We start from the raw sequence: 25710 nt of genomic DNA, 5'->3' as shown, positions 1-25710 counted from the left end.
CAGCACTCTGAAAGAGAGGAAATGCATTTAGATTAGTCTGTCAGGGAAAGCTTGATCTTGCCTAGAAAGACTTTATGGCATGATATTTTAAAAAGTCATGCGAGTGCTCTCAGAGCCAGGTACAAACATGGTGTCATGAACCATTGTTTTACTTATCACTCCGCTCTGATGTTGCTTGGCCAGCCCATGACACAAGGCAAAATCAGACTCTCTCAGACCCTGCACTTCAGGGCCAGACAAATACAAAGCATGCACATAAAAGTCTGCAGGCTCTCAAGATTCAAAAATACACTGAACCAAGGGGAGCTTTGTGGGTACGATATATCGGGATAAACTGTAAGCAAGCACATCAGTCTAAATAATGTTGGATTGTTTTAACCCTTAATTAGATAAATATTAAACAAAACCAACTGTTGGGTTATAAATAAATCTATGCTGGATCTTTTTAAAGGGTACTTCCCCAGTGACAGCTTTGTACCTTCTTCTGAATGTGTGGGTTTAAGACTGCAAAAAAAAAACACAAAAAAAAAAACAAATGGACGTCACCCATAGGTTTTTTGAAGCCAATAGTTGGTGGGGCCTGCCGTCGCCATCTTAGCATCCCGTCACTACTTACTAATAACCGAAAATGGGTAAAGAGGCAAGACATGGGTGAAGCTGTAGTGGCTGGTTGCTAAAACCACACCCGCGTAGCTCGATGGTAGTGACAGCAGTGGCAGTTCACCCATCACTCAAGTGGCCACGCCCTTAATTATGCAGAACTTTAAGGCTTAACTCTTTCCCTGCCAATAACGAGTTTTTCCGGCAATCCGCATTTTCGCAATTATCTACCAGGTAGCGCTCTTACCCAACTTATAAAACCCGAAAGTATTCCCTTAGGGCAAACTGTTCAAACTCCATGTATGTTTTGAGGATCGCTCTGAATCTAATGTCTATCAAAAGTCCTTCAGTTTTTTTGAAACAGTTTTTTTTTTTAAATCAAAGGGTCTGTTCTTTCATTTGATATATTGCATGTTTATATTAGGGTGGTCCTTATTTTTCAACTTTCAAAAGTTCATGCTTTCAACCCACCAATATGTTTGAATAAATAAATAAATAAAAATTCAATAATAATTTCATATTTTTATATTTTCCATAGTTAGAGGTTGCTCAAGACCTTTGAAGTTTAACACATTCGCGTATTATGTGATACTTTGTGCTTGCATGTATAATTGTTTAATAATATATACTTATGGCAGCAATGAACTTATTTGACCATGCTCCATGCAATCAAAACTCCTGGAACAAAGTTACTCTCCAAGAAGCAAGTTTTATGTGTGTTGTGTTTTCATAGTTTTTGCCAAAATATGTGATTTCAGAAATATTCAAAGGCTTTGAGCAACCTCTAGATATTGTAGGAACAATTAAAAATTTTGCACAGTGTGTTTTTATTGATATCCTAACACATTTAGGGGGTGAGTTAATATATATTTATATATATATAAAGAAGAACATTTTCTAGAAGGCATTCAACTTCATAAATAATGCTGGCGCTGGCTGACAACGCTGGCGGGAAAAGAGTTGATATAATTTTAACAAATGAGTTATAAAAAAAATCACCCTCCTCACAGTTGTCATGAAGGGCAAAATTAGCTATATAGATCAAAAACACAATTTGTACCAGGCTATAAACATATTTATATTTGCTGTAAAGTTGGGCATTTTAACATGGGGGTCTATGGGAATTGACTCCCTTTTGGAGCCAGCCTCTAGCCAGTCAAAGAATTGCAGTTTAAGTCACTTCCGTGTTGGCTTCACAATAGAGATCGTAAGGTTGCCCCTTGGTTAAACCCCAAAACATTTTTGGGTGCACCAATGGGGAACAGACTGACATTGAAAACACTGTATGTCTGATATCTTAAGTACAAGAAATAACTCACCAAAGAAGCATGAGAATTAGTTTGGGACTGATGTGACCCTCAGTCTATATAAAGCAACATTTTTAGAACACAGACTACGAAAGATCCTAAGAGGATCACATCAAAGAGTGCACGAGCCGGAGGAACGCTCTGCTTCCTTCCCAATAACGTTAGAAGCCAAGTTAGAGAAGAAATTCTCCAAAGACAAGCAGATGTTCACTCTGCTTCACTGCTCCAGTCTGAACAACCTCTTCAGTTTCCTTCAGGGAAAAATTGATTTACGATCATACAGCTGGAGTAAATGTTGATTAAATGCAAAAAAAAAATGAGCATACGACAGAGGAAAGCATGCTTCTGTCATTCTAATGCATTAATAGAAAATACAGCCTATCTGACAAACGATATTTCATATACTTTAATGCAAAATACAACTCATCGCTTAAAATCCTGTTTATGTTGTCACTTGTCTGGAACAGAAATTTATAAGTAAAAACATTTCCCTTTTTGCTTGCCACAACACTTTATTTCCCTCTGCTTGCCACTATTTATGTAATAATAAGAGTACACAATTTTGCTGCACATCATGAGCGGTATACTTGACAACAAGCAATAAATGCAAAAGAAATTACAAATGCCATCATACCTGCATGTTTTTGTCAATCACCAATTATTAGCCGGCAGCCTATAATCATTCTTTTATTTATATGCTAATACTTTTTCAAAGTTGCAAGTGCTGTCTTTAACAGGTCCGGCAATATAACTGACGATCACTAATAATTTAGACAACATGACAAGCAAAAGCACGTGACCCTAATAAATAAGCACTGAGGTTGTACAGTAATAACAATAAAAGGCAACAGTCCTTAACTGTAAAAATCTTTAAAAAGGTCCCAATATGAACCATTTAGGCACAGATATGTATACATTTGGTACATCCGAGGTACTAACATGAACTCTTTATGTGTACTATTTGAAAGGGTACTGCTCCAGAGACAGCAGGGGCCATTTCTTTTCAGACAGTGTAGACCACACCTTCTGTAAACAGTCGACGTTGTGTTTAAGACAGTTTTGCTGTGGTATAAGAAACACTGTTGTTACAGTACAGTATGTGCCATCGTCCACACATGCCCACCAGCATCTGTTCAAGATGGCTAAGAATGCCATTCACACATACCAGAGGACTGTAGTCATAACTAAATCTGTCTCCAGTTAACAGCACCATTAGCGGTTTTGACCTAATTAGAGCGCCATCCCATAATGTGACAGCAGAGCACACGCACGCAGCCGCTGTGACCCTCAGAGCGTCTCTCCTCTCGCTCGTCTCCTGTCTAGAATGTCACTAATGCTAATAAAGGAGAAGACCCTCAGCAGGGAGCTAAGAGGATTGTCTTTAACTGACCTCCGGTCAGACTCATGGCAGCTATGAACACACACGGCACAAGCTAATAGTTAAAGTTAGCTTAAAGGGTAGACACACAACCCTCTGGCCTTTTTTCTGTTGTAGCTGACATTTCCTCGCTAAATGTTATATACATATACATACAGTATATATAAGTGTATACAGCATAAATGCTTGCATGCCTTGATTTGACCTCTTTGCATGTCATCCACATAATACACTACATATGTATATATATATATGTATATATATATATGTATATATATGTATATGTATATGTATATATATATATATATATATATATATATATATGTATATATATATATATATATATATATATATATGTATATATATATATATATATATATATATATATATATATATATATATATATATATATATATATATGTATATATATATATATATATATATATATGTATATATATATATATATATATATATATATATATATATATATATATAACATTTAAGATATAATGCATTACATTACATTACTCATCAGAATGCAGAAATTAATGAAAACCTGTTTGCAACACATCTATACAAACTTTTATGTGCAAAAACAACAAAAGCAAGCAAGCAAGCAAGCAGTAAATAAACAAAAGGCATTGTGCAACAGTGGTGTTTTGCTATTATTAGCATCCACAATTCAAATAAGAGCCTTGCAGGAGACTCCCTAGGCACTCGCTATCTCTGAAAGCAACCAAAACAATGTAAACTACTGTGGTGTTAATGCAAATTTGCCTTTGTAAATTAAAAACACATAAATGAAAATCATATATGAAAGTCTATATTAAATGTCTATAAACGTAAAGTCTCTGGAGAGTTTGCATGAAAACATCTTCAAGCTAAATTTGAAATGCGCCACAGAACTAAACAAACAATATTACATAAAAGTAAGGGTTAATAATGATGCATGTCAGGACGGCTTAACGTCTCAATGTTATTGTTGGTATATTATACTGAGGTAAAAATAGAAGCAGTTATTGCTGTGAAATTGAAAACCAGTCATTTAGAAAGTAAACACATAGGGCTCTTGGCTGGGAAAGATGATGTGTAACCAAATGAGGTGAGAGTAGACACAAAAATATTTTGTTGTAAATAAAAGGCTGGATAAAAGTCAACAGTTATGACTACAGTATTCTTAAACTGAATGAAACAGCTGCGTGGAAGTTCATTTTCAAATGAGTAACACATCTGTGCAACATTTCATAGTAAGCAGATACAGATTAAAAAGTCTTAAAGTTGTTTAGTCTATAGGAAATTGCATGAAACTGGACCAATGAGTTATACTTCACAAAATGTATTGTATACAATTAAATAATGTACATTCTATAAAAAATGCTGGGTTATTTTCAACCCAGCATTGGGTCAAAAAAGAACAAGCCCAGCCATTGGGTTAAATTAACACAGAAAATGTTTATATATGATCCAACAGTGGGTTAAAACAACATCGCGTATAGGTTAAATTACAACCCAAGGGGCTGGGCTTTTCCATTTTTGACCCAACGCTAGGTTGAAAATAACCAGCTTTTTCTATAGAATGTACATTATTTTATTGTATACTGTGCACATGCACTTGAAGAAAGCATCAGAGTTAAGAGGATGACAGCTTTTCGCAGTTATTTATCATCCATCCCCCTAGATTTTACTGTAATTCTCAAACAAAGAAACACAAGATATCAGTAACTCCCCCAGTGTCATACAACATGCCATTTCAATGTAAAATAAGCAGATTTTAGAGTTTAAATTCCTCTGTGCTTGCATAATGATTGTCTGCAACATTAGCACATTCCTGTACTCTGTAATGGACAGGAAAAATCAATATTAATACCAATAAGAACCAGTTTCTCAATCATGTGTTTTGTTATGAGAAAAAAATCTCTATCAGCACTTCTTAGAATAAAACACCAGATTTCTACAAAAAAGCTAAGCGTATTTCATTCAAGCATTGAAACAGATGGAGATGTTGAGGATCAGTTGAATCAAACAGCAGCTCTGGTTTGTCCATGTACGCCATACAGTAACAAAAGCAGCGTGTTGCTCGGCCTCCTACGATCGCAGTAATGATAGCTGGATTTATAATGAGGCCAATAGGGAAATGACTGAAGATTTCATCTATTCTGAGCAAGAGCAAAACTGTGCACTTCAAAGCGTGCTGGCTGACAGATGAACATAAGCTGCACATATACCTAAAAAAATCTGTGGAAATGAGGAACCGCAACACTCACACAAATTTAAAGGCAAGAAATTAAAGAAATTGAGTACCTATACAATATATGGCCAGAGGGACTGCATAAACCAATTTATGCATTTAAGAAATTAATGCATTTAAGCAATGTGTTCGTAAGAAAATGCTTGCAAGTAATGCGAGACATATTTGAGAGTATATTATTCTGAACACAGACACAGAGAAGCACATTCAATTATTCAACATTTATAATGGTTTGCTATAGTTGCTGCACAGTGATAAACACATAATGTAGCAACTGGCTGGAAAGGTCCTTGCTGTGCCATATCATGAAGCTACTGACATACTGTATAAACATACAGGAATAAATGTATTATATGTTACTCTGTATGTGAAATACAGACGAAAGTCTCATATACAGTAATTCTTCATGATCTACATGTGGCATAATCTAATCTCTGACATGGTTTTACTCAGTCAATATTAAAGTTTCCCTATAGTAAATAAATGTATTATTTAAAAATTATCTTTGAGCATAATAGCACTGTTTAACACATTATATGTTATTTTAACAGATTATGTGTTGATTTTGTGTTCAAATAAATAAAAGCGACAACACAAGATGTGTTAAAACAACCAAGGAGATTTTAAACTGTGAGAATAACATCATATTGTGAAAATACTCAGCAATGGTGTTGAATAAAGAATTTGCACATGGCTTGTATAATTATTATAAACATAGGTATAACCATATTTTTTTCCTTACATTATGTAGAATTTATAAAGAAAAATCTAAAATCACAAAATAAAAAATAATGACTTGAGCTGGGTTTTTACATGCAACCATAATCCACATGAAAGCAACATGACTTTAAGAAGTAACAGCTCATTGAGGACAAGAGCTAAAATCAGACTTCTTGCTGTTCAAGTTCCCACTCAGACTCTGAGCTTCATGTCTGATGTCTGAAAAATCATCAAGCTGTGCTCTTTGAGCTTGAAACAACCAGCAGCAGGCAAAAGTGAATTCATATACTTTGCTCTAACCAGAGCATATGGTTGTCTGTGAATGTCATTAGATAAGCTGGATGATGGTGAATGATTTCATTTTTGTTTACTAGTGATAATTAGCATCAATGTAAAATAAAAATAGCAGTATTGCTAATGCTTATATGCTTGCTGAGCACTCTGATATGGTGTCATTAGGATTTGGTGGAGATGCACAATATGTTTTGCTAAGAGCACTCAAAAACAAAATTATTATTTGTTATCTTCAGAAATCTCTGATGTGGTGGATTCAATTTGTATTTGTTACTTCAACATATGTCTGGTAAGAGAAAAGACATCCACCAATGTTGCATTATTTGCAAAGGGAATAAAATAAATTAATAAATAAATAAAGATTATTTTTGTTGTGCAATCTCATACCAAAATGTTATGTTATTAGAAAATTTCACTGTTTGGTATGCAAGCAAAAGGCATAGTAATCTATGTCAAACGGCACATATGCTGTATCTCACATTTCTTTTCTACTGGAGATGGCCTTCAATGTTTCATAACTTGTTATGGGCCTGAGGGAAACCTATCACTGAAGCTATGTTCTGCTGTCAAAAGAGATGTTAGATTTCCCCTGGCTTATGTGTAACCTATCTAAAACAAAAAATTTGTACTAAGGCCTTACTGTCAGCTGTGAAACATTTGGAGGTGACAGGTCTCTCTGATGTACAGTATAGTGTTTAATATCAAGGGAGAGAGGGACATCTAGTGCTTCATTAGATTAGTGCAGGTCTAGTTGGAGTTCCTCCTTTTGGAATTACAAAATGAGTAGCAGCTTTAAACCTATATGTTTATTTATTTACAAGAAATGTTTTTTAATGCTCATAAATTTTGATGTGCTATTTTAGAAGATAAACTTACTTGCTTTGCTTTGAAGTTTGATCTAAGACCTTTAATGGATTTGCAATTTATCAAAAAGTAAAAACTAATTTATTAGTTCAGAATACAGTCCAAAGGTCAATTTTGTGTTATTTTTTTTCTTTTTGAGAGCTTGACACCCTATGAGCTTGTATGCTAAATATCTGCATAATGAATCTAAGCTAAGAATTATAGTAAGGTTTTTGTTTTTCTTTATGCAAACATTATTTTAGGAACCTTTTAAGTAACCTTTTCTTTAGGCCAACCAAGTAGAACACTAAATGATTAAGAACTGCTACTAAGAGGATTGTGGTGCACTCTATTTATCTCATCTCATAATCAATACCAAGGTTTTGATAAAAGATGAAATACATTTTGATAGTTCATCTTTTTAAAAAATGTTATACCTTCATGTTGAGGATAAAGGTCTATCTGAATGAAAGGAGATTATTAATACATGAAGCAGAATCATGAAACTGAAGTAGATCTATCCATCATTCAAAACCCTACCATCAGAGACTCATTTAACTGAATACTAAATGTTAAGCATCAATCGTTTTATTGAAAGAAATCTTTATATATATATATATATATATATATATATATATATATATATATATATATATATATATATATATATATATATATATATATATATAGAAAAGATTTCTTTCAATAAAACGATATTATATATATATAATAGCACAGGTTTATTTCTAGCAATTGCCAACAACACATTGTATGGTTCAAAATTATTCGTTTTTATGCCAAAAATTATTATGATCTTAAGTGAAGATCATAATATGTTGTAAAGTTTCTTTTCGTAAATATATTTAAAAATTATTTAACCATTGGTAATATGTATTAATACGGGCTTAGACAGCTTTATGGGCGATTTTCTTAACATTTCGATTTTTGCACCCGCGAATATTCATATTGTTGTAACTCAACCAAACCATACATCAATGGAAAGCTTATTGATTCAGCTTTCAGTGATGTACAAATCTTAATTTGAAAACATTGACCCATTGGTTTTGTGGTCCAGGGTCTGGTATAGGGTTGAATTCAGGTATTTCAAAAATTTTTGACGTGACAATTTACCTGGATTAAGCCTAAATACTGTATTTCTTCAGTGTTTGATATATCTTTATACTTCATAAATCTTCATTCATCATTTGGCTGTGTTTGCTTGTGATGAGCACATATAAAACGGTTATTTCCAAATTGTAACTAAACCTTCACTCCAAAAGATGGCAGCAAAACTTAGTGTCAGTAATGCTTCATTCCTTTAGCCTGAAGTAAAATGATAAGCAAAAGAGTCATGAAGTATTATTAATACACATGATACATCTTTAATAGCTTAACAATATTACAAACATTTAAGCAATACAGAATGTGCAGTATTCCCAATATACTTGTAGTCTCTAAACTTTTTTGGTATTTTTGCCTTATTTTCCTATAAAATATTTTAAAAACCTTAAAACAGCTTCAATTTACTTAGAAAGGTTGCATAAGATATCAGAACTAAGATATAAGACTTACTATTGCAAAATAAGCGTGTTGTTGTATTGACTCAGAGAAAATCAGCTATAGAAAACCCTTCACCTCAGAACCTACTGACCTTTCATGTGACAACCACATGAAAACATAAAAAATAACATGTAGATGAGTTTGGTTATTTTAGTTTAGATATGTGAAGGCTGATCAGTATGCACACACATACTGACACAAGTTAGTTAAATAAACAAGATGCATAACTGGATTACAGACCTTTAATCTGAAATGGTTGCTTTGGTTCCAAAGGGTCTGGATTGATCAGTGCAAGAATGCAAGCTACAAGCTATTTCTTTTTTACAATAAACAAGTTTACATCTCTGCTCTCCTGACAAGACAAATACATAAATATACACAGACCTTCGGTTTAAATTGATTTGATGATAAGAAACTGCATCCATAACCTCCTGTTATGCAAGCACAACCCTGCATGTTAAGCCCCGATAACAGTATGCATGCTATATTAGGAGTTGGCATGTATTGGATCAAACACAAGACTGAATTTCATCCATTTGACTTTTGCCAAAGCATGCATTTCTAAATCCACAGCCGACACACTGTGTACCAGTGAGAGGCCAAAGCTGAAATACAAACTGCACTGGATGGTTCTGCATATTTCATGCTGGAACATAGCAATGTCAATGTAAGGGTGTTTGTGTAAACATTAGGTCACACTCAAATGGACCATTTATATTACACTTGCTCCAGCCAACACACACATACACCAATAGCATATGTAACCCACCTGTGTCACATGGCCTTTAATTCACCCTAGGCTATATGGTAGGGGTGCATGTTTTAACATGAATTGGACTGGCACTGAAAAACAGCTTGAGACTACCCCGCCAGAAAAAATAGTCAAAATATGTACCCCAGCTGTCACTTGGGCGGTACCCTTTCAAAAAGTACAGTTCATTTTAGTACACCAAATGTATGCATTTGTAAAAAAGTATTATTGGGTTCTTGAAAAGCGCTATATAAATAAAACATTATTGTTATTATTATTGGTACACATTAGGACCTTTTTAAAGGGCGTGTGGTGTACATATTTGGATAATAACAGTATGCCAACACCATCATAACCTAGTTTATGTTTCACACACTGTATTTAATTAATTTAATTACATTGTTTATGATGTTACTGACTTTAACCATTTTATTTATTTATTTTTTACATCAAACATATTCAGCGCTAAGCAGGTGAGAGGACTAAAGCAGTGGGATAAAGCTGTACACAGCAGGCAGAGAAGCATAAAACAGGGAGCTGCTTAGATCTAGTGACCTTCTAGGACACAATTCATTTTCAATGGCAGGCCTGGGTGGAACTTAAAGCAGGTGGAGTCCCATATAACTGCTAATAATGTGTGATAGATGGTGGAGTGTGCGTCTCGGGGTGCTGGGGGCTACAGGCAGTGCTGCTTTACAGTCAGAAAGTTCAGCCAGAGGTCTGTGAAAGCACTGCTGGGGATCTGTGGCGGACGGTGTTCCTGTACCTCAATCGGTAAAGCATTGCAATAGAGGTCATGGGTTCGAACCTCAGGGAACACACATATTGATAAAATGTGTATGTTGTAATTTGCCGTATGACACTTTGCATAAAACAAATAATTAATGGGCAATGAATCTGTATCGCAGAAAAAACACCAGTACTATGTGCATGTTAAACAATTTTATAAAGAAAAAGAGTAATATGACTACAATGGACAATTCTTCAAAAATATAAAATGTAACTTGCAGATTGATGTGTCTGTGATACTTTCTTCACAATCCATGTTACCAACAGGCCTAGACCAGTATTGAGTCCAGATATCAGCAAAATATCAGTCTATTGATGAATATCAGTCATGTGAACTTTTACATCATTCCAGTTGCCTGCCGCCATCTTGAGTACCTACCGAGTACCAGTAGGCTACTGACAAGCATTGGGTAGCTTGCTACAATTTACGGATTTCTTATCTTTTACTGTCTATGATTCTTATGGTTTCAGGAAATGGCTACGAGAGAAAACATTTCGCACCTCGACTGTCATGAAAAGATACTTTAAAAAAATAGTTTGGTTAGGGTGTGATGCCCACTCAATCCCTGATGCGTTCCAGCCGCTGCTACTAAACTAACACGGGCACCAAAACAACCAAAGTCAGTTGTTCAAAACTTTCTTTTTAGTAAACTCTGTGTACACAAACAATGTTCCCAATGCTCGAGTTCACTTGCAGAGACACAGGGGATACGTCGAGCAAAGTATCATGTTGTGTCGAGCTTTCTTGGTGTTGTAAAAATAGCGATTTTGATGCTCACAACATATAAAAGGCATAGCTTCTAGTTCTTTTGCAACCACTTTAGGTACTCAAAATGGCGGAAGACAAGTGCCGTCGCTGATATTCATGAATAGACACTTTCACTGGACTCATGCGTGTTGTCGCGGTTGTGCGCCTGAACCAAAGTTTAGTCCCAAAAGCCGTTTGTTTATGTTGATATATGTGTCATTAATGTGACAAAAAGCACACACGTTTATGAGAGACAACTTTGTAGGAATTCTGCTAGGGATGCACCGATACCGATACTGGTATCGGGTATCGGCCCCGATACCACATTTTCTAAAGTACTCGTACTCGTTAAAAGTCCCCCGATACCAGGGATTGATACCACTGTCTGAGAAATGTCTATGTTTGAGCGGCATGTAAGGGGTTAATGCCTCTTGTGTTGTCCAAAGAGGCAGAGTTTACAACAAACTGGAAAACTAGTCCCTTGTTCTTTTGTTAAATTATATGACTAAAGCTGTTACCTGTAAATTAAAATCATGTTTTTTATTAAATACTCTGTATCGGTATCGGCAAGTACTGAAATGCAACTACTCGTACTTGTATAAAAAAAAAAGTGGTATCGGTGCATCCCTAAATTCTGCAAATGAAAATGCACAAAATTGAAGCAATAGTATTCAACACATGGAGAAGGGATGGCTCACCAAATAACAAATAGTATTTATAATTCTGAAAGCTGCACTTACCTAAATATGGAGAATCATTTGAAACTTAATCAGTGACCTCGCACTGGTATTTAAGCCAACAAATTGAGATTTGAGATATGATTTATTTTTTCAGAGTAAGGTTGAGCATTGAATTGTTCAACTGCTTTAATGAACATTAACTAATAATCTAGTAAGCATAATATGTGACCATGGACCACAAAACCAGTCATAAGGGTCAATATTTTGAGATTGATGTATACATCATCTGAAAGTTGAATAAATAAGCATTCCGATAATGTATGGTTTGTTAGGACAGTATTTGGCCGACATGCAACTATCTAGAATCTGAGGGTACAAAAATCTAAATATTGAGAAAATGGATTAAAAGTTTTAATCAATTTAAAGTTGTCCAAATGAAGTCCTTAGCAACTGTGTCCACTTACCTGTACAAAAATAAAGTTTTTATATATTTACAGTAGAATATTTACAAAATATCTTCATGGAACACAATCTTTACATAATATCCTAATGGTTTTGACATAAAAGAAAAATCCATAATTTTGACCACTAAATTATATACTGTGCAAAAGTCTTAGACCGCCACCACCAAACTTGTTGTTTTAGAAGTTTTAATATCCATCCATATTTATTTTTCAATCTATTTTATTAAGATACAAACAGAAAATACAGGAATTTTAATAAAAAAAATTCAGGACTAAATGTCTTCTTTAGGCTTCATCTGTGTTTAGTGAGACCTCTCTTGACACTAAACACATCTTGAGCGGCTTTTTTTTAGCAGAATTAAGCAAAAAGACACATTTCTTTAAAATTAGAAATTAGGATTTAATTTTATAGGTTTGAAAGATTCTGCAGTTTCCTGCTATTGCTCAAGTGGAAGGAGAGTTTACCCTAAAAACTTGACACATCAGTTTATATTTTTATACAGTTTTTAATACTACATACACATTTCCTGTATTTTCTGACTGTATTATATTAAAGAGACTGAGAAACAATTATATATGATCACTATAACATTGCAAAAACAACAAATCTAATTCTGGCGTGGTGGTGGCCTAAGATTTTTGCACAGTACTGTATGTTATATTGGTTTGCTGAGAGTGTGTATCAATCTGCGTAGGTTGAAAACTAAAAACTGCATATATAGCCTTGAGCTGTTAATGACAAATAAACGTGCAAATCAATATTATAAACAAATATTGTCTCTCTCTGTTATTTCCTGCACAACCATGTGTTCACCAGCAGAGGGCCAAATTTTCAACTCGCATGACCCCACCATGGCAAAGTCCTTAAATGGCCCTAACGTGTCTCGGGTGCAATACACATTCAATAAACCAATCATAATTCACATATTATCTGCTAAATTACATTATTTGAACCCATATAATGGGGTTATTCAGTCACATTACACAATAAATTAAGTTTAAAGAAAAGATACGGAGAGTCAATTAAGACATTATTAAGCCAGAATAATACATTACACTGATGAACTATGGATCACATACAGTATATAGCATTAGATAGAACTATACATCATAATAAGCACCACAATTATCAGACTATAAAATGACACTGTTATGATGACTGACTGTGACCTTTCACTGAAACAACCACAGGTAATGAAAGTGATCTTTGTGAAGACTGTAAAGATCAGATAATGCTTCATACGATGTTATCAAAACAAAAGCTAAAAAACTGGATTATGCTAGTCAATGTTTAGACTTGTGATAAGTTGACATAATTTAGAAAAACAAGTTGAAATTGTTAAATTTAATTTGTAAAGTTAAAGTAAGATAAACTGTATGCTGCATGATATCATTTTATAATATATTTAACATATGTGGCCCTGTCTGATAAACCCAGGCTAAAGTCTCATAATCTAATAATAACCTCATTCACACAGCACTTTGGTCCCAGAAAATACCCATAAAATTGGCAGACAAGCTCCCGGAAAGAGGACCAAGTAACATTGCCGTAAGCTACCCGGAAAGCCCTCAGTATGAGACGCATAAACAATACATATGGGGTGTGCCGTAGTGAGAATGCATGTGTCATGGCAACATGAAGTTATGGTTCAAATGAGGGGTTTACATGCAGATTAACATTCACAATGAGAAATGTCTGCAAACTGGACTGAAGCAGATATTAGGGAGCTCATCACTATCCATGCTGAAGTGGAGATCATTCAGCAGCATAAAAGAATAGCACGTCACGCGCTCATATGAGTTATAATAAACAAAAATGGAGTTTCTGAAGAAAGAAATAATGGATAATTAGCAAACTTGCGAAGACGCTGCGGAGAAACAACACATTAGGGCTTTTCACACTGCCCTTAACCCTGGGTTATCTTCTTTCTAAACCCTGCTTTTAGGTTAGGGATCGTTTCACTCGTAATTTAGAAGCGGGTATTCCTGAAATTAACCAAGGGTTATGACACACTGCTCGGAAACAGGGTTAGCCTTGCTTTTGTGGGGTTAACCCCGCATTGTGGTGCCAAACGCATGCAGTGTGAAAGGAAGCGGGGTCAGAATGTTGTCACTCGATGCTTAGCAATAGACAGCCAATTAGAAACTGAAGTGCATGTACCTCATATCACATATGTCTACTGCAAACACCTAAATTGAAGTAAAAATGACATCCCAGGAGACTTAAAACAGCCAAGAGAGCTTTACTTTGCTACCTGTTCTGTCACTGATGCGAAAGTACAACGGTTATTTAAAGCGGCAGAGCGCTGTTTTAATTCAGTCAGTTTGACATCGCTATTTATCCAATCATGACTGTTGACACTGTGACTGCAAATATGCAAATAAAAATGTTAAAGGCACATTCCACTTTTTTTGAAAATTTTGCTCCATTAAGGCTGGTTCACACGGTACGCGGCAAGCGGCAAAATCGCCGCGCGGCTTCAGGTTTTCTCTTGTATTGGAAGCGTTTTGTGCAGCATTTAGTGCAAATATGTTTATCTTCAATGGCGCCTGTCATGAAGTACCATGTCCGGAGAAGGAATAGGACTTTGGGTGCACAAGCAAGGCGTGTGGACCAACTCCGCTTCACCTCTGTAACCGCCCCCGTTTTGCCGCTTTCCGCACGTCTCCTATTGAAAAAGAACTAAACACTCGCAGTTGCCGCGTACCATGTGAAACGGCCTTTAGAGTTAAACATTTGATTCTTCCCATTAGGAATTCATTCAGATGATCTCCAGTCTGGCACTAGCACTTTTAGCATAGCTTAGCATAATAATCAAGAACTTTTCTGATGTAACATGGTGGCAGCAGGCGCAGTGATATTATACAGTGCCCAAAAATAGTCCCCTTGGTTACTTTCAACAGCAGGGGACTATTTTTGGGCACTATATAATATCTAATTTTCGTCAGTGCGTAATATCACTACGCCTGCCGCAGCCATGTTACAGCAGCAAAGTCCTTGATTATTATGTCAGAATGAGAGTATAGTTCCTAGCCAAATGTGCTTAGGAAATCGCAACTTTTAATTTTCTGTTGGTCTTAGGACAAAATGTAACTACAGAAGAGTCAAGTTTTAAATAGGAAAAATGTCGAAAATCGTTGGTTATTTTTGAGCGCGATGCTAATGGTCAAATCAGATTCAATGGATTGTGCTGCTAAGCTATGTTCAAAGTGATAGCGCCAGACCCGGAGATCAGCTGAATGGATTCCAAAACGGTAACAATCAAATGTTTAACTCTAGGAGAGCTGGAAAATGAGCATATTTCCAAAAAAAGTGGAGTGTCCCTTTAACCCAGGGTTTAGGAATGCACAGTGTGAAACCTCAGCTTATGAATATCTAGGGTTATCCATTAACCCCTTAAGTGGGCCCGGGGTGGGTAATCGGGAGAATCGGGAGAATTCCCGGTGGGCCGCTTCACTTTTGGGCCGGTCGAGTTTTTTTTTTTTTTTTACATTTGTCACGTTAGTGAGTCTATCTTCTCTTAAATGTAAATGACACTTCACACGTTTCGCATTGACACTGCAGCGCGCAGCCTCTGCATGGGTTGTACCATGTGAGGGAGTTTTCCCCTCCCATAGAGTTGGTTCGGTCCATAGCACGTCACGTCCAAGAAAACTTTTCTCCGGTAGGCTGGGCCGGCCCTACCGTAACAATACGCGTCTGAGAGGAGGAGGGCGTAAAAAACAGGTTGAAGAAAAAATCCATTGGAGAAGGATGCTGCCAAATGTGCCAAACCTAGATTTATTTTCAAGAGGACAAACAAAAGTGGCAACAGGTAATTTAAAGAGAAATAAGACTAGTAATGATTAGCATTAGCAACATAATTATTCGGCTAATACCGTTGTCAAACTATTTACAAGCCAAACTTTTTTTTTGTTAAAATATTACCCTTTTGTGTATACATGGCGATTCATAGACTTTGCAAATATTATGCAAGCAGCTTCTGAGCAGTCCCCCGCTGAAAATGAGGAGCCCATGAGTAAACAATATGAATAAAAGTTATTTAACCCTCAGGTTGTGTTCAGAACCCTAACACCTTTTGTTTTCCCAATCAAAAATGACCAGCCTAAAAAAGCTTATAAATCACTTGTTATGCCATTTACCCAATATTGTATTCAATATTTTTGTCAAATTGTTTTCTTTTTTAATTAGGACTTTTATATTTCTATTTGCATTAATCATCGGCCTCATAGCATTAGCAATGCTAATCATTTATCAACCTTTCCTTGTGGAATACAATCTAAAATTTTTATATTTTATATATTGGATAGAACACGCTGCTGGGTTAAAATTGACCCAGTGCTGGGTTGTTTTAACCCAACTGTTGGGTTATTATAATCCATGGTTGCACAACAACAACCCAACATTGGGTTATTTTTAACCCAGCATGGGGTAATTTTTAACCCAGCATGTGTTCTGTCCAATATTTACCAATTATGTGTAAAAAGTAACCCAGCCTTTTTTTAGAGTGTAGAGGAATATTTTTTGTTAACTTCTTATCTTAAGTGAAATATTATTTAACTTTTACCTTATTTGTTGAACCATGATATTAATAAAAACTATAGTAAGAGCTGAACTGTTGCTTTATTTATCCAATTTGAAAAAAGTGCTAATTTGGAATAACACTATGGAAAAAGTGGGCGGGTCTTGGGCCTGAAACTACCGGGCTGAAAAGTGGCCCCACTCCGGCCCTGCCCTTAAGTATGAACAGTGTGAAATGTGAAACAGATAACCCAGGATTCTGTTAACCTGGGGTTTAGAATTACACAGGGTTAACTATTTCCAGTGTAAAAAGCCCTATTAAATGTGTTGTCCCTAACTAGACATATCTCTGTATTATTATTGGAACAACACATTTTGTGTTGTTTTTAACACATCTTGTGTTGTCCCTTTAATTTATTTGAACACAAAATCAACACAAAATGGCACATAATGTGTTAGATAGCATAAAAATTAACAAATCCTTTCATAGAGTGTAGGTCAGTGGCGGCCCTTGACTGCTCTTCCGAGGATGCACTAATTCAAAATAAGTGTTCGGATTGTCACGTGTGTTGTTCCATTTTCCAAAATATGTGTCCTGCGTGTGGAGAGATCCTGTGTGCATCACATGTTTTGTCAAAATAAGTGCCTGCTGCACACGCGTCAAAACCGTTTATGATAAAAGAGACGCTCACGTTCCCGAAATACACACAAGACACTCCCTTAACAGTAAACTCTGATTACGCATGAGATTATGAGAGTATCTGGCAAACGCGAGCGTCTCTTTGCAAGTTCAAGTTCAAGGCAGCAGGCACTTATTTTGGCATGACACGTGATGCACACACGATCTCTCAAAGCGCAGAACACATTTTTTGAAATGACGAACCACACACATGACAAGCTACGTACATGTTGTGACAATCTTCGCATCGTGAGCTTCAAAAAAAAAGAAGTCACCAGCCGCCACTGGTGTAGGAGCATAAAATTTCAAATTTTCATTTTTTTTTTATTTAAATGTTTGACATGACCCTACTTATTTCATATTAAAGATATCAAGGTTACATTTTAAGAGAATGTTCTTTACATAATGTAGGATGATTTTATGTAGAAAACAATAAATCACATAAAATTAGCTGAGTTTTCAGAGACAGGATAACATATGTTCAGACACAGATATCAGTGAACCATTAGAGGTTATCTGTGGTTTCTGAGAATTTATTGACTGACGAATGATTTTTAGAATGTGCTGTGTACATTGATGCTATGTCAGCATTTTTTCTTTATCATGTTAAACAACATCTTGTTTAAACAAAGTTTAGATTTGCAAACACAGTCAAAACATCAAATTACTACCTAAATTAAAGTGATAGTTTAGCCAAAAATTAAAATTCTGTCATCATTTACTCACCCTCATGTTGTTACAAACCTGTATAAATTTCTCTGATAAACACAAAAGAAGATATTTTGAGAAATGTTTGTAACCAACTCATTCGTGGACCCCTATTTATTTCCATAGTATTATTTTATCCTACTATGGAAATGAATGGGGTCCACGAACGGTTAAAATTAAACTAGACATTTTAATTTTTCCATGCTAATATTGGTTTTGCAGCCAATATTTACTTTCTTAGAAAGAAAAAAAAAACTGGAACAAGACAAACAAGATTCATAGATGCATTTTAGGAATGAATCACTGGACATGGATCATTGCACACATTTGTACCAACAGCACGCAAAGTGTATGAGTTATGGCAGAATATAATAGCCTTAGGAAACTTGAGCCTGACAAAGAAAAACTGCACTTGTATTTGGTTTTGTGAAATAAACAAGGGAAGTCCTCTGGGTTTGCTCTCCGCCTCTGGCAGCACTGAGGTGCACATGTTAAAGAGCAAGCTTTTATGGTTCTTTACTCCCGTTCTAACTTTGCTCCACCCTGATTGTTATGTCGACTTACTGTAGTGAGTGGCAGTGTAAGATAAAAACGGGAGGGGTCTGTTTGTGAAGCTACCAGAGCGGGTCACCAATCACAGACATTTCTCCTCCTTCCTATCCAACCCTCTCTTTACTCCCCACCCTCCATCTCTCCGCCTCCTTTCTCCAGTCTGCACAGTATGCACGCACAGGGGCAGGAAAAGTGCAGGGCAGTGGACAGCGAGAAGAAAAAAAAACAGAAGCAGCTTCTGGTTTTCTTTCAAACACATTCCCGCATCATTACGAGCAAACAGACAAGCCCGCTCATAAAAGCCGCACACTCGAGGAAAAATCAACACACAGCAGACTCTACACTTGAACTGAAATGCACGCAAGGTGATCTTCTCAAGATCTTCTCGCTCTACCGTGGTGTGTGCTGAGAGCAGGTGGAGGACTACCTGCCGGCACCTTCTTTCTCTTTTGTGCGTGTGTGTGTAAGGAGCTACACCTGTCAGCCTCGCCCTGATGTCAAACCAGGAGTGCCGTTCGCCCATCGGCTTGGACTGCTGCAGCTGCTGTCTGGATCTGGCCAATGGCTGCGAGCCCGATTCGGGCCGACCCGGCCCCACGACCCTGGGCAGCCCCACTTCAATCAACCACTTCAAACAGCTGCGAGACCAGCTTCACTTTCAGAACCTAAATGCAGATAAGCTGAACAACATCATGAGACAGGACTCACTGGAGTCGGTGGTCCGAGACCCCTGCTATCTGCTCAATGAAGGCATCTGCAACAGCAACATTGACCAAACCATGCTGTCCATTCTGCTCTTCTTCCACAGGTATGTGAAGCAACATATAAAATCGTTGAATATACACACAAACACCTCTCCTCTGGCAAACACACACACCTTGCATGGCCCATAAAAGTCTTTTGGTAATGAATGAAGTTAAGTGTTCAATTTTTTACTTGTTATGCAATTCTTAAAGATCTTGTGAGCTTGCGTACAAAACCTCTTTTTACTGTGAGCATATCATGTTATATCACTTTGTTTTGGTAACACTCCCGTTTTAATGAGTAAGCTCATTTTAATCAGATTAATATGACGTATTCATTCATTACATATTAGCACTACTTATAGCATCCTGTAATGTTACACAATCACTAAAAAATACCAATTATTTCACTTCTTGTTGTAAGGAGATGCGTAAAGACTAAAACAGGATTAATATCACATGTATTCATTCATTACTTATTGGCTCTTATTAGTCACATCGTAAGCCAACACCAAGAAATGTTACACAATCTCACAAACTACCATCTATCTTCTTCCTTGTCGTACGGTGATAAAAACATAATTAAAGGCGATACAAGGGCTTTAAATGCAGCTTTGCTGTGTCATTTAAGAACTAGGTGGCTCTCAAAGGCTCAGTATGGTTTCAGGAATGTGACGATTGGTATGAAAAACATGCCTTCTTAGTGCAAACTTAGGAGGATCTCGTGTCAGTCCACCTTCTTATCCCTATTCAATGCAACTTACATTAAAAGATTTCTATTCTTCACAGACTGTAGCTTTTCAGAAGGTGCATATGGATTTTATTTCAAACCAATCTTATTGTAATCTAAAGTTCCTCAGGTGGAGAAAAATACACACTTTTGGCTATTCAAATGTCGTGCTTGCATAGTCTTTCACCCCATAGCTATACTATACAGCAAACAAACTTCTACTCTCGTAACACTACCCCAGGTATGTTAATAAAATGTATTAGTCACAGCAGTTTCCAAAACAGCAAACATTTTCCTCATCTAATATGTGATGCAGCGTACACATAATGTTGATGTGGCGTTATACAGTCTAATCAAATGAATAGCAAAAGCCATTCAAAGCAGATATTTAGATGTGTCTAATCAGAATCAAGCACACAATATATAAAGTGCTAAGATGCAAAACCCTCTAAGTGTGTCTGACATGTTTTCTTCTAAATGAGCATTTCATCAGTCTCTTATTTTAAGTTCAGTAATTTTACTTTAATGGCATTGAAAAGGATATAAGTCAGTTATTAAAATGCTTTAATTTCACAAATGTCACTTCAGGCATAGTATTTAACAAATGTCTCTCAATGCATGGAAACGTCTCCACTCACTCTTCACTGTCCTTTCTGAATAAAGGCTATGTAAGCCTCCTTTAACTAATAAAAAAAGTCTTGCACCTTGACATACGCGTGCCGTTGTTCAACCAATTCTTCCATGAACTTAGGCTGGGGACACACCTAAGGACTAGCTAAAACATTCTAAGACTGGACACAACACACTTAAAGATTTTATCTTATGACTGTAAACAAAGACTGAGCACAACTGTAAAAGACTGGGAATTATTAGTTGATATGATCAAATTACAATTATAATCTGTGCGAAAATTCTTAGGTGTGTCCCCAGCTTTTGCTGAAAGATCGAAGTGGGGTTTAATGGATTATGCCAACACGCCAGCATTTCTAAATGAGAGGCCGGGATTAGGTGAATTTGATGCAAAAGTATTTGATGATACATGCCGAGAGCATTCGGTTATAACATTATTTTGACGGCTAGCGGCTTTTGCATTGGAATTCTTTATATTTTCCATGAATGCATGCTCTCTAACCAGGAGGTAAACAGACAACAGGATAGTTTGATAAAATCAGATATTGTTAAGAGAATTACAGTTGAGGTCCACTGGAGCTAAAGGATGATTAGAAAACTTAAACTAATCAATGTTTGTGACAATGTGATAAGATTGCATACCATATACTGTATCACAACACAGCACCATTCGGATTATGTCAAACTATCAGATATATGAGTTAAATATTTAATGCTTACATGTCATACTTTGCTCTTTACGTTGCACTCCCTGACAAATAAAAGATAGTGAAACTGGCTGATAAGCATTTAGACATACAGTATACTGACTCTACATGTCAAGTCAGCAAATCATTTTTGCTTGGATGTTAAATTCATATTCATATTGGATACATTTATTGTACATTTAAAGGATAATAATGAGTAATGAGACAGCATCGTACACACTGCATATAAATTTACCTTGTAGTGCTTAATTCTGTCATGTACAGTCACAGTTCAGTAATTTACGGGAGTGGCAATCCCATTCTACAACCGAACGAACTCCCGCAAAAAGAAAGGAGTGACAACCTCATTTACAGAAACTCTGTGTAATGTGTGCAGAACTGGACAACTAGTTGTTGATGAAGTATTTAATCATGCATTATGGACATGACAGGTCTCTGTTCTAAAAAAAAAATGCCTAGAAGGGGAAACTGTCTCCTCTAGGCTATGTAGAAAATCATAAAGGCACTAATGTTTGCTTACTGTTGCCAGATCTTAGACGTAAAAACATCAAACGAGAAAAATCCAAAAATAAACCAAAATAAATCTAAATGCTTTACCAAAATATTAGGCATAATAATACTTGATCGTTTTATGAGCCAATGTCATAAATAGTTTAGCGGCACAATGGTATGTATGTAAGTACAAAAAAGATGTGGACATGGCAACAAGAAGTAGCATCACTAATGTGTACAACACACAATGCCAAGACGGATGTTTATTGTAAAACATAATTCTGTAATATTATTTTGGTCAAAGCTGTGAATGATAACCACGTAAGATGGCAGAAAGTTGCTATGGTTACCCCTGTGTGTCAATCATCGCATTTACTCCCGCATTTAAATGCGGTTGTGACTCCCGAAAGTTTGCAGTGTGTACGAGGTCATGAGAAGCTAAAAGTTTGGTTGCAATAGCAACTAAAGCAGCAACTTTAGCAAAAAGCCATAGCAATTAAAGTCATTTTTGCAACAATAGCAAATACAAAACACTAATTGCAAGTGTAGGAAACGTCCCCGCTGAATTGAATGATCTGTATATCGTGCAATAGTTATCATTTTATTATCAGTTATCACAGGGAATCTGTACTGCAGTAAATACCAATGTTACTCCTCATTAGGGTTCAGTCTTGTTCAGAACAGGCAAAGGTGATTCATGCAAGCAAATTCGGGAGTGACTCCTATATTCTGTACACGCCTCAAATGAGAATTTACTCCGAAACATGACAATGACACTTTGTATTTCATATGTGACCCTTGACCCTTTCTCATGAACTGTTAATATTGCTGTTCTGCTATTTATAACAGTTTTATTGATAACAATAACAATATATATCTTTCCTAACTGACATCTAATTTAAATCTGCTAGTGTGCCAGTTAATATGTAATCTACTTTATAAGGGTGCCCTCAATTTCATACGTGGCACTGAAAGGTTACATTTTACATAATTAAATTTCATCATAAACATAAGGTTGGGATATAAACAGCAGGAGCGGTTTGCATGTGACCGATGGCCCAAAGGGTCTTCATAGTCTCAGTTACTAAATACACTGTGTTTCAATAGTCCTCTGTACTAATAGCATCAAATAGCCATTGTTTGATTGTATGCTGGCCAGCTCTTGCATTCCATAACAGGAAAAGGAATTCAGTTTTCTTGTGTACAGTATCAAACTTTCCAAGCAATCCCAGCATATTTTAAATAATGACATTTAAGTGTTTTAGGGATATGATGCTATCCTTATATTTTATATTTCACACTTCTTTACTATACTGAGTGTTTCACAAAGGTCCTTGATGTCTGGAAAAGGAACACAATGTTTTTGATCGAACAATGATAAGGAAGGTGTGTCTGGCTAACAGAATTCAAGACAAAGTAGCAGAGGTCCTGCCAACAATCAGTCCACCAACCTCGCTGACATATTGATAAAATGTCTATTTACTTAATAGGCTAAACGAAACCCACATTTCAAGGCATGCAGAGGCATGGACTTACAGTATAGACAAAGATTTAAAACTTGACTGCTCAACATAAAAAAAAGGCCAATCACCAGTGCAAAAGTATATCAGGCACTCACAAACACTCAGGACAATTCAAAGTCAGTGTAAAGTCAGATATTAAATGTGTTCTCAGTTTGTTAAACCACAGAATAAAATGTGTTATTAACCACCCAGACAAATATGAATGATTAAAAAAGCCAAGTAAATAAAAAAGTTTTCTCAAAAGCTGGGGGCATGTCCACTGTCTGCGCTGAAACCACGCCTATTAGCTGGAAAGCTGCCGGTCTCTTTCAAATTTCAAATACCGCTACAACAATAATGGATGCTTGTGATTGGGCCATGTTGGCCAATGCGTCAACAAGCCACCCTTTTAGCCCCGCCCAAATAATCATGAACTCAGAACTTTTGAAAAACTGTTTAACCAGTGGCCGCCGTTGACTTCTTTTTCCAGGGGGCACGATCTGAAGCTTGTCACATCATGTATTTAGCCCGTCATTTGTATGGTTCTTCATTTTAAAATATGTGTTTGGCGCATCCTGTAAACTTATGTCCATCATGCATGATGTCAAAATATAAGCCTGCTGCAGACGCTTTGAAGGGGTATATGATAAAAGAGATTGCTGTGTTTGCCAGATACTAAGCTAAATCTCCAGCTAAATCTCAAGTGTAATCAGAGTTTAGTGTTAAAGGGACACTCCACTTTTTTTGAAAATATACACATTTTCCAGCTCCCCTAGAGTTAAACATTTGATTTTTACAGTTTTGGAATCCATTCAGCCGATCTCTGGGTCTGGCGCTACCACTTTTCGCATAGCTTAGCATAATCCATTCAATCTGATTAGACCATTAGCATCATGCTCAAAATTAACCAAAGAGTTTCAATATTTTTCCTATTTTAAACTTGACTCTTCTGTAGTTACATTGTGTACTAAGACCGACAGAAAATTTAAAGTTGTGATTTTCTAGGCTGATATGGCTAGGAACTATACTCTCATGAGTAATAATCAAGGACTTTGCTGCTGTAACATGGCTGCGGGAGGCGCAATGATATTACCCAGCGCCTGAATATTGTCCTCTGCTATTCAAAGTTACCAAGGGGACTATTTTCGGGCAGTGCGTATATCACTACGGCTGCTGCAGCCATGTTACAGCAGCAAAGTCCTATCGAAACTCTTTGGTTATTTTTTTGCACAATGCTAATGGTCTAATCAGATTCAATTGAGTGTGCTAAGCTATGCTAAAAGTGGTACCGCCAGACCTGGAGATCGGCTGAATGGATTCCAAAACGGTACATAGCAAATGTTTAACTCTAGGAATGCTGGAAAATGGGCCTATTTTCAAAAAAAGTGGAATTTCTCTTTAAGTTAGTGTCTTGCGAGTATTTTGTGAACGTCTCTTTCATCATAAACCCTTTCGACGTGTGTGCAGCATGCACATGATTCACGTAACAAACACATACATGGCACCTCGAACACATATTTTATTTTCACACTCCTCAGAAGAGAAGTCACCTGGCCGCCACTGAAATGACTTTAAATGGTACCCATGTACAAATAAAATCTATGGAAATGTTTACTTACTCCTCCCAAATGTGACGTAAAGCAAACCTCTACCACCCAATGGAGTTGTGTGAATTGGCGCTTAAACAATCAAAAAGCTTCCCAAACACAACATCTCTCCTTACTGATGACTTACAAACATAACCCAAAATCTGAACACTTCGTTCTCAGACTTCCTTCCCAAGTGCGAATTTTTGGCAGGTACTTAGATTTTTTTTCCTGCAGGAATACTGAATATCTATTTCACCACATTTTCAAACTCAAGCATGCATGACTCAAATCTGATCTAAATGTGCAGACTCACATGTACAGTAACACAACCAGCACACATATGCTCACATATTTCTCAAGCTTTCACCCTGAAAGAGGGAGTCACTATTACTAATAAAAAGCATCCAGCACATCACATGTGAAACGAGAGAGAGGTTTGCATAAGGCAATAATAAGCTAATGCTCGCCACATGA

The 25710-nt window shown here is 36.4% G+C and overlaps 1 protein-coding gene and 1 long non-coding RNA gene across 2 annotated transcripts in view; one reads left to right on the top strand and one right to left on the bottom strand.

The window, feature by feature from the left end:
• LOC135754226 (uncharacterized) overlaps positions 1 to 25710 on the bottom strand; it is a 53482-nt gene that overhangs the window by 4316 nt on the left and 23456 nt on the right. The window lies entirely within an intron of this gene.
• The window catches only part of tsc22d3 (TSC22 domain family, member 3), a 32629-nt gene continuing 25942 nt past the window's right edge, over positions 19024 to 25710 (top strand). The window contains exon 1 of the mRNA XM_065266650.2: positions 19024 to 19651. Within this exon, the coding sequence (XP_065122722.1) occupies positions 19338 to 19651 (314 nt within the window). The 5' untranslated portion in view covers positions 19024 to 19337. The remainder of the gene's footprint in view (positions 19652 to 25710) is intronic.

This window comes from Paramisgurnus dabryanus, chromosome 16, assembly GCF_030506205.2.
Source record: "Paramisgurnus dabryanus chromosome 16, PD_genome_1.1, whole genome shotgun sequence".
Taxonomy (NCBI): domain Eukaryota; kingdom Metazoa; phylum Chordata; class Actinopteri; order Cypriniformes; family Cobitidae; genus Paramisgurnus; species Paramisgurnus dabryanus.
This window is presented reverse-complemented; position numbering and strand designations above follow the sequence as displayed.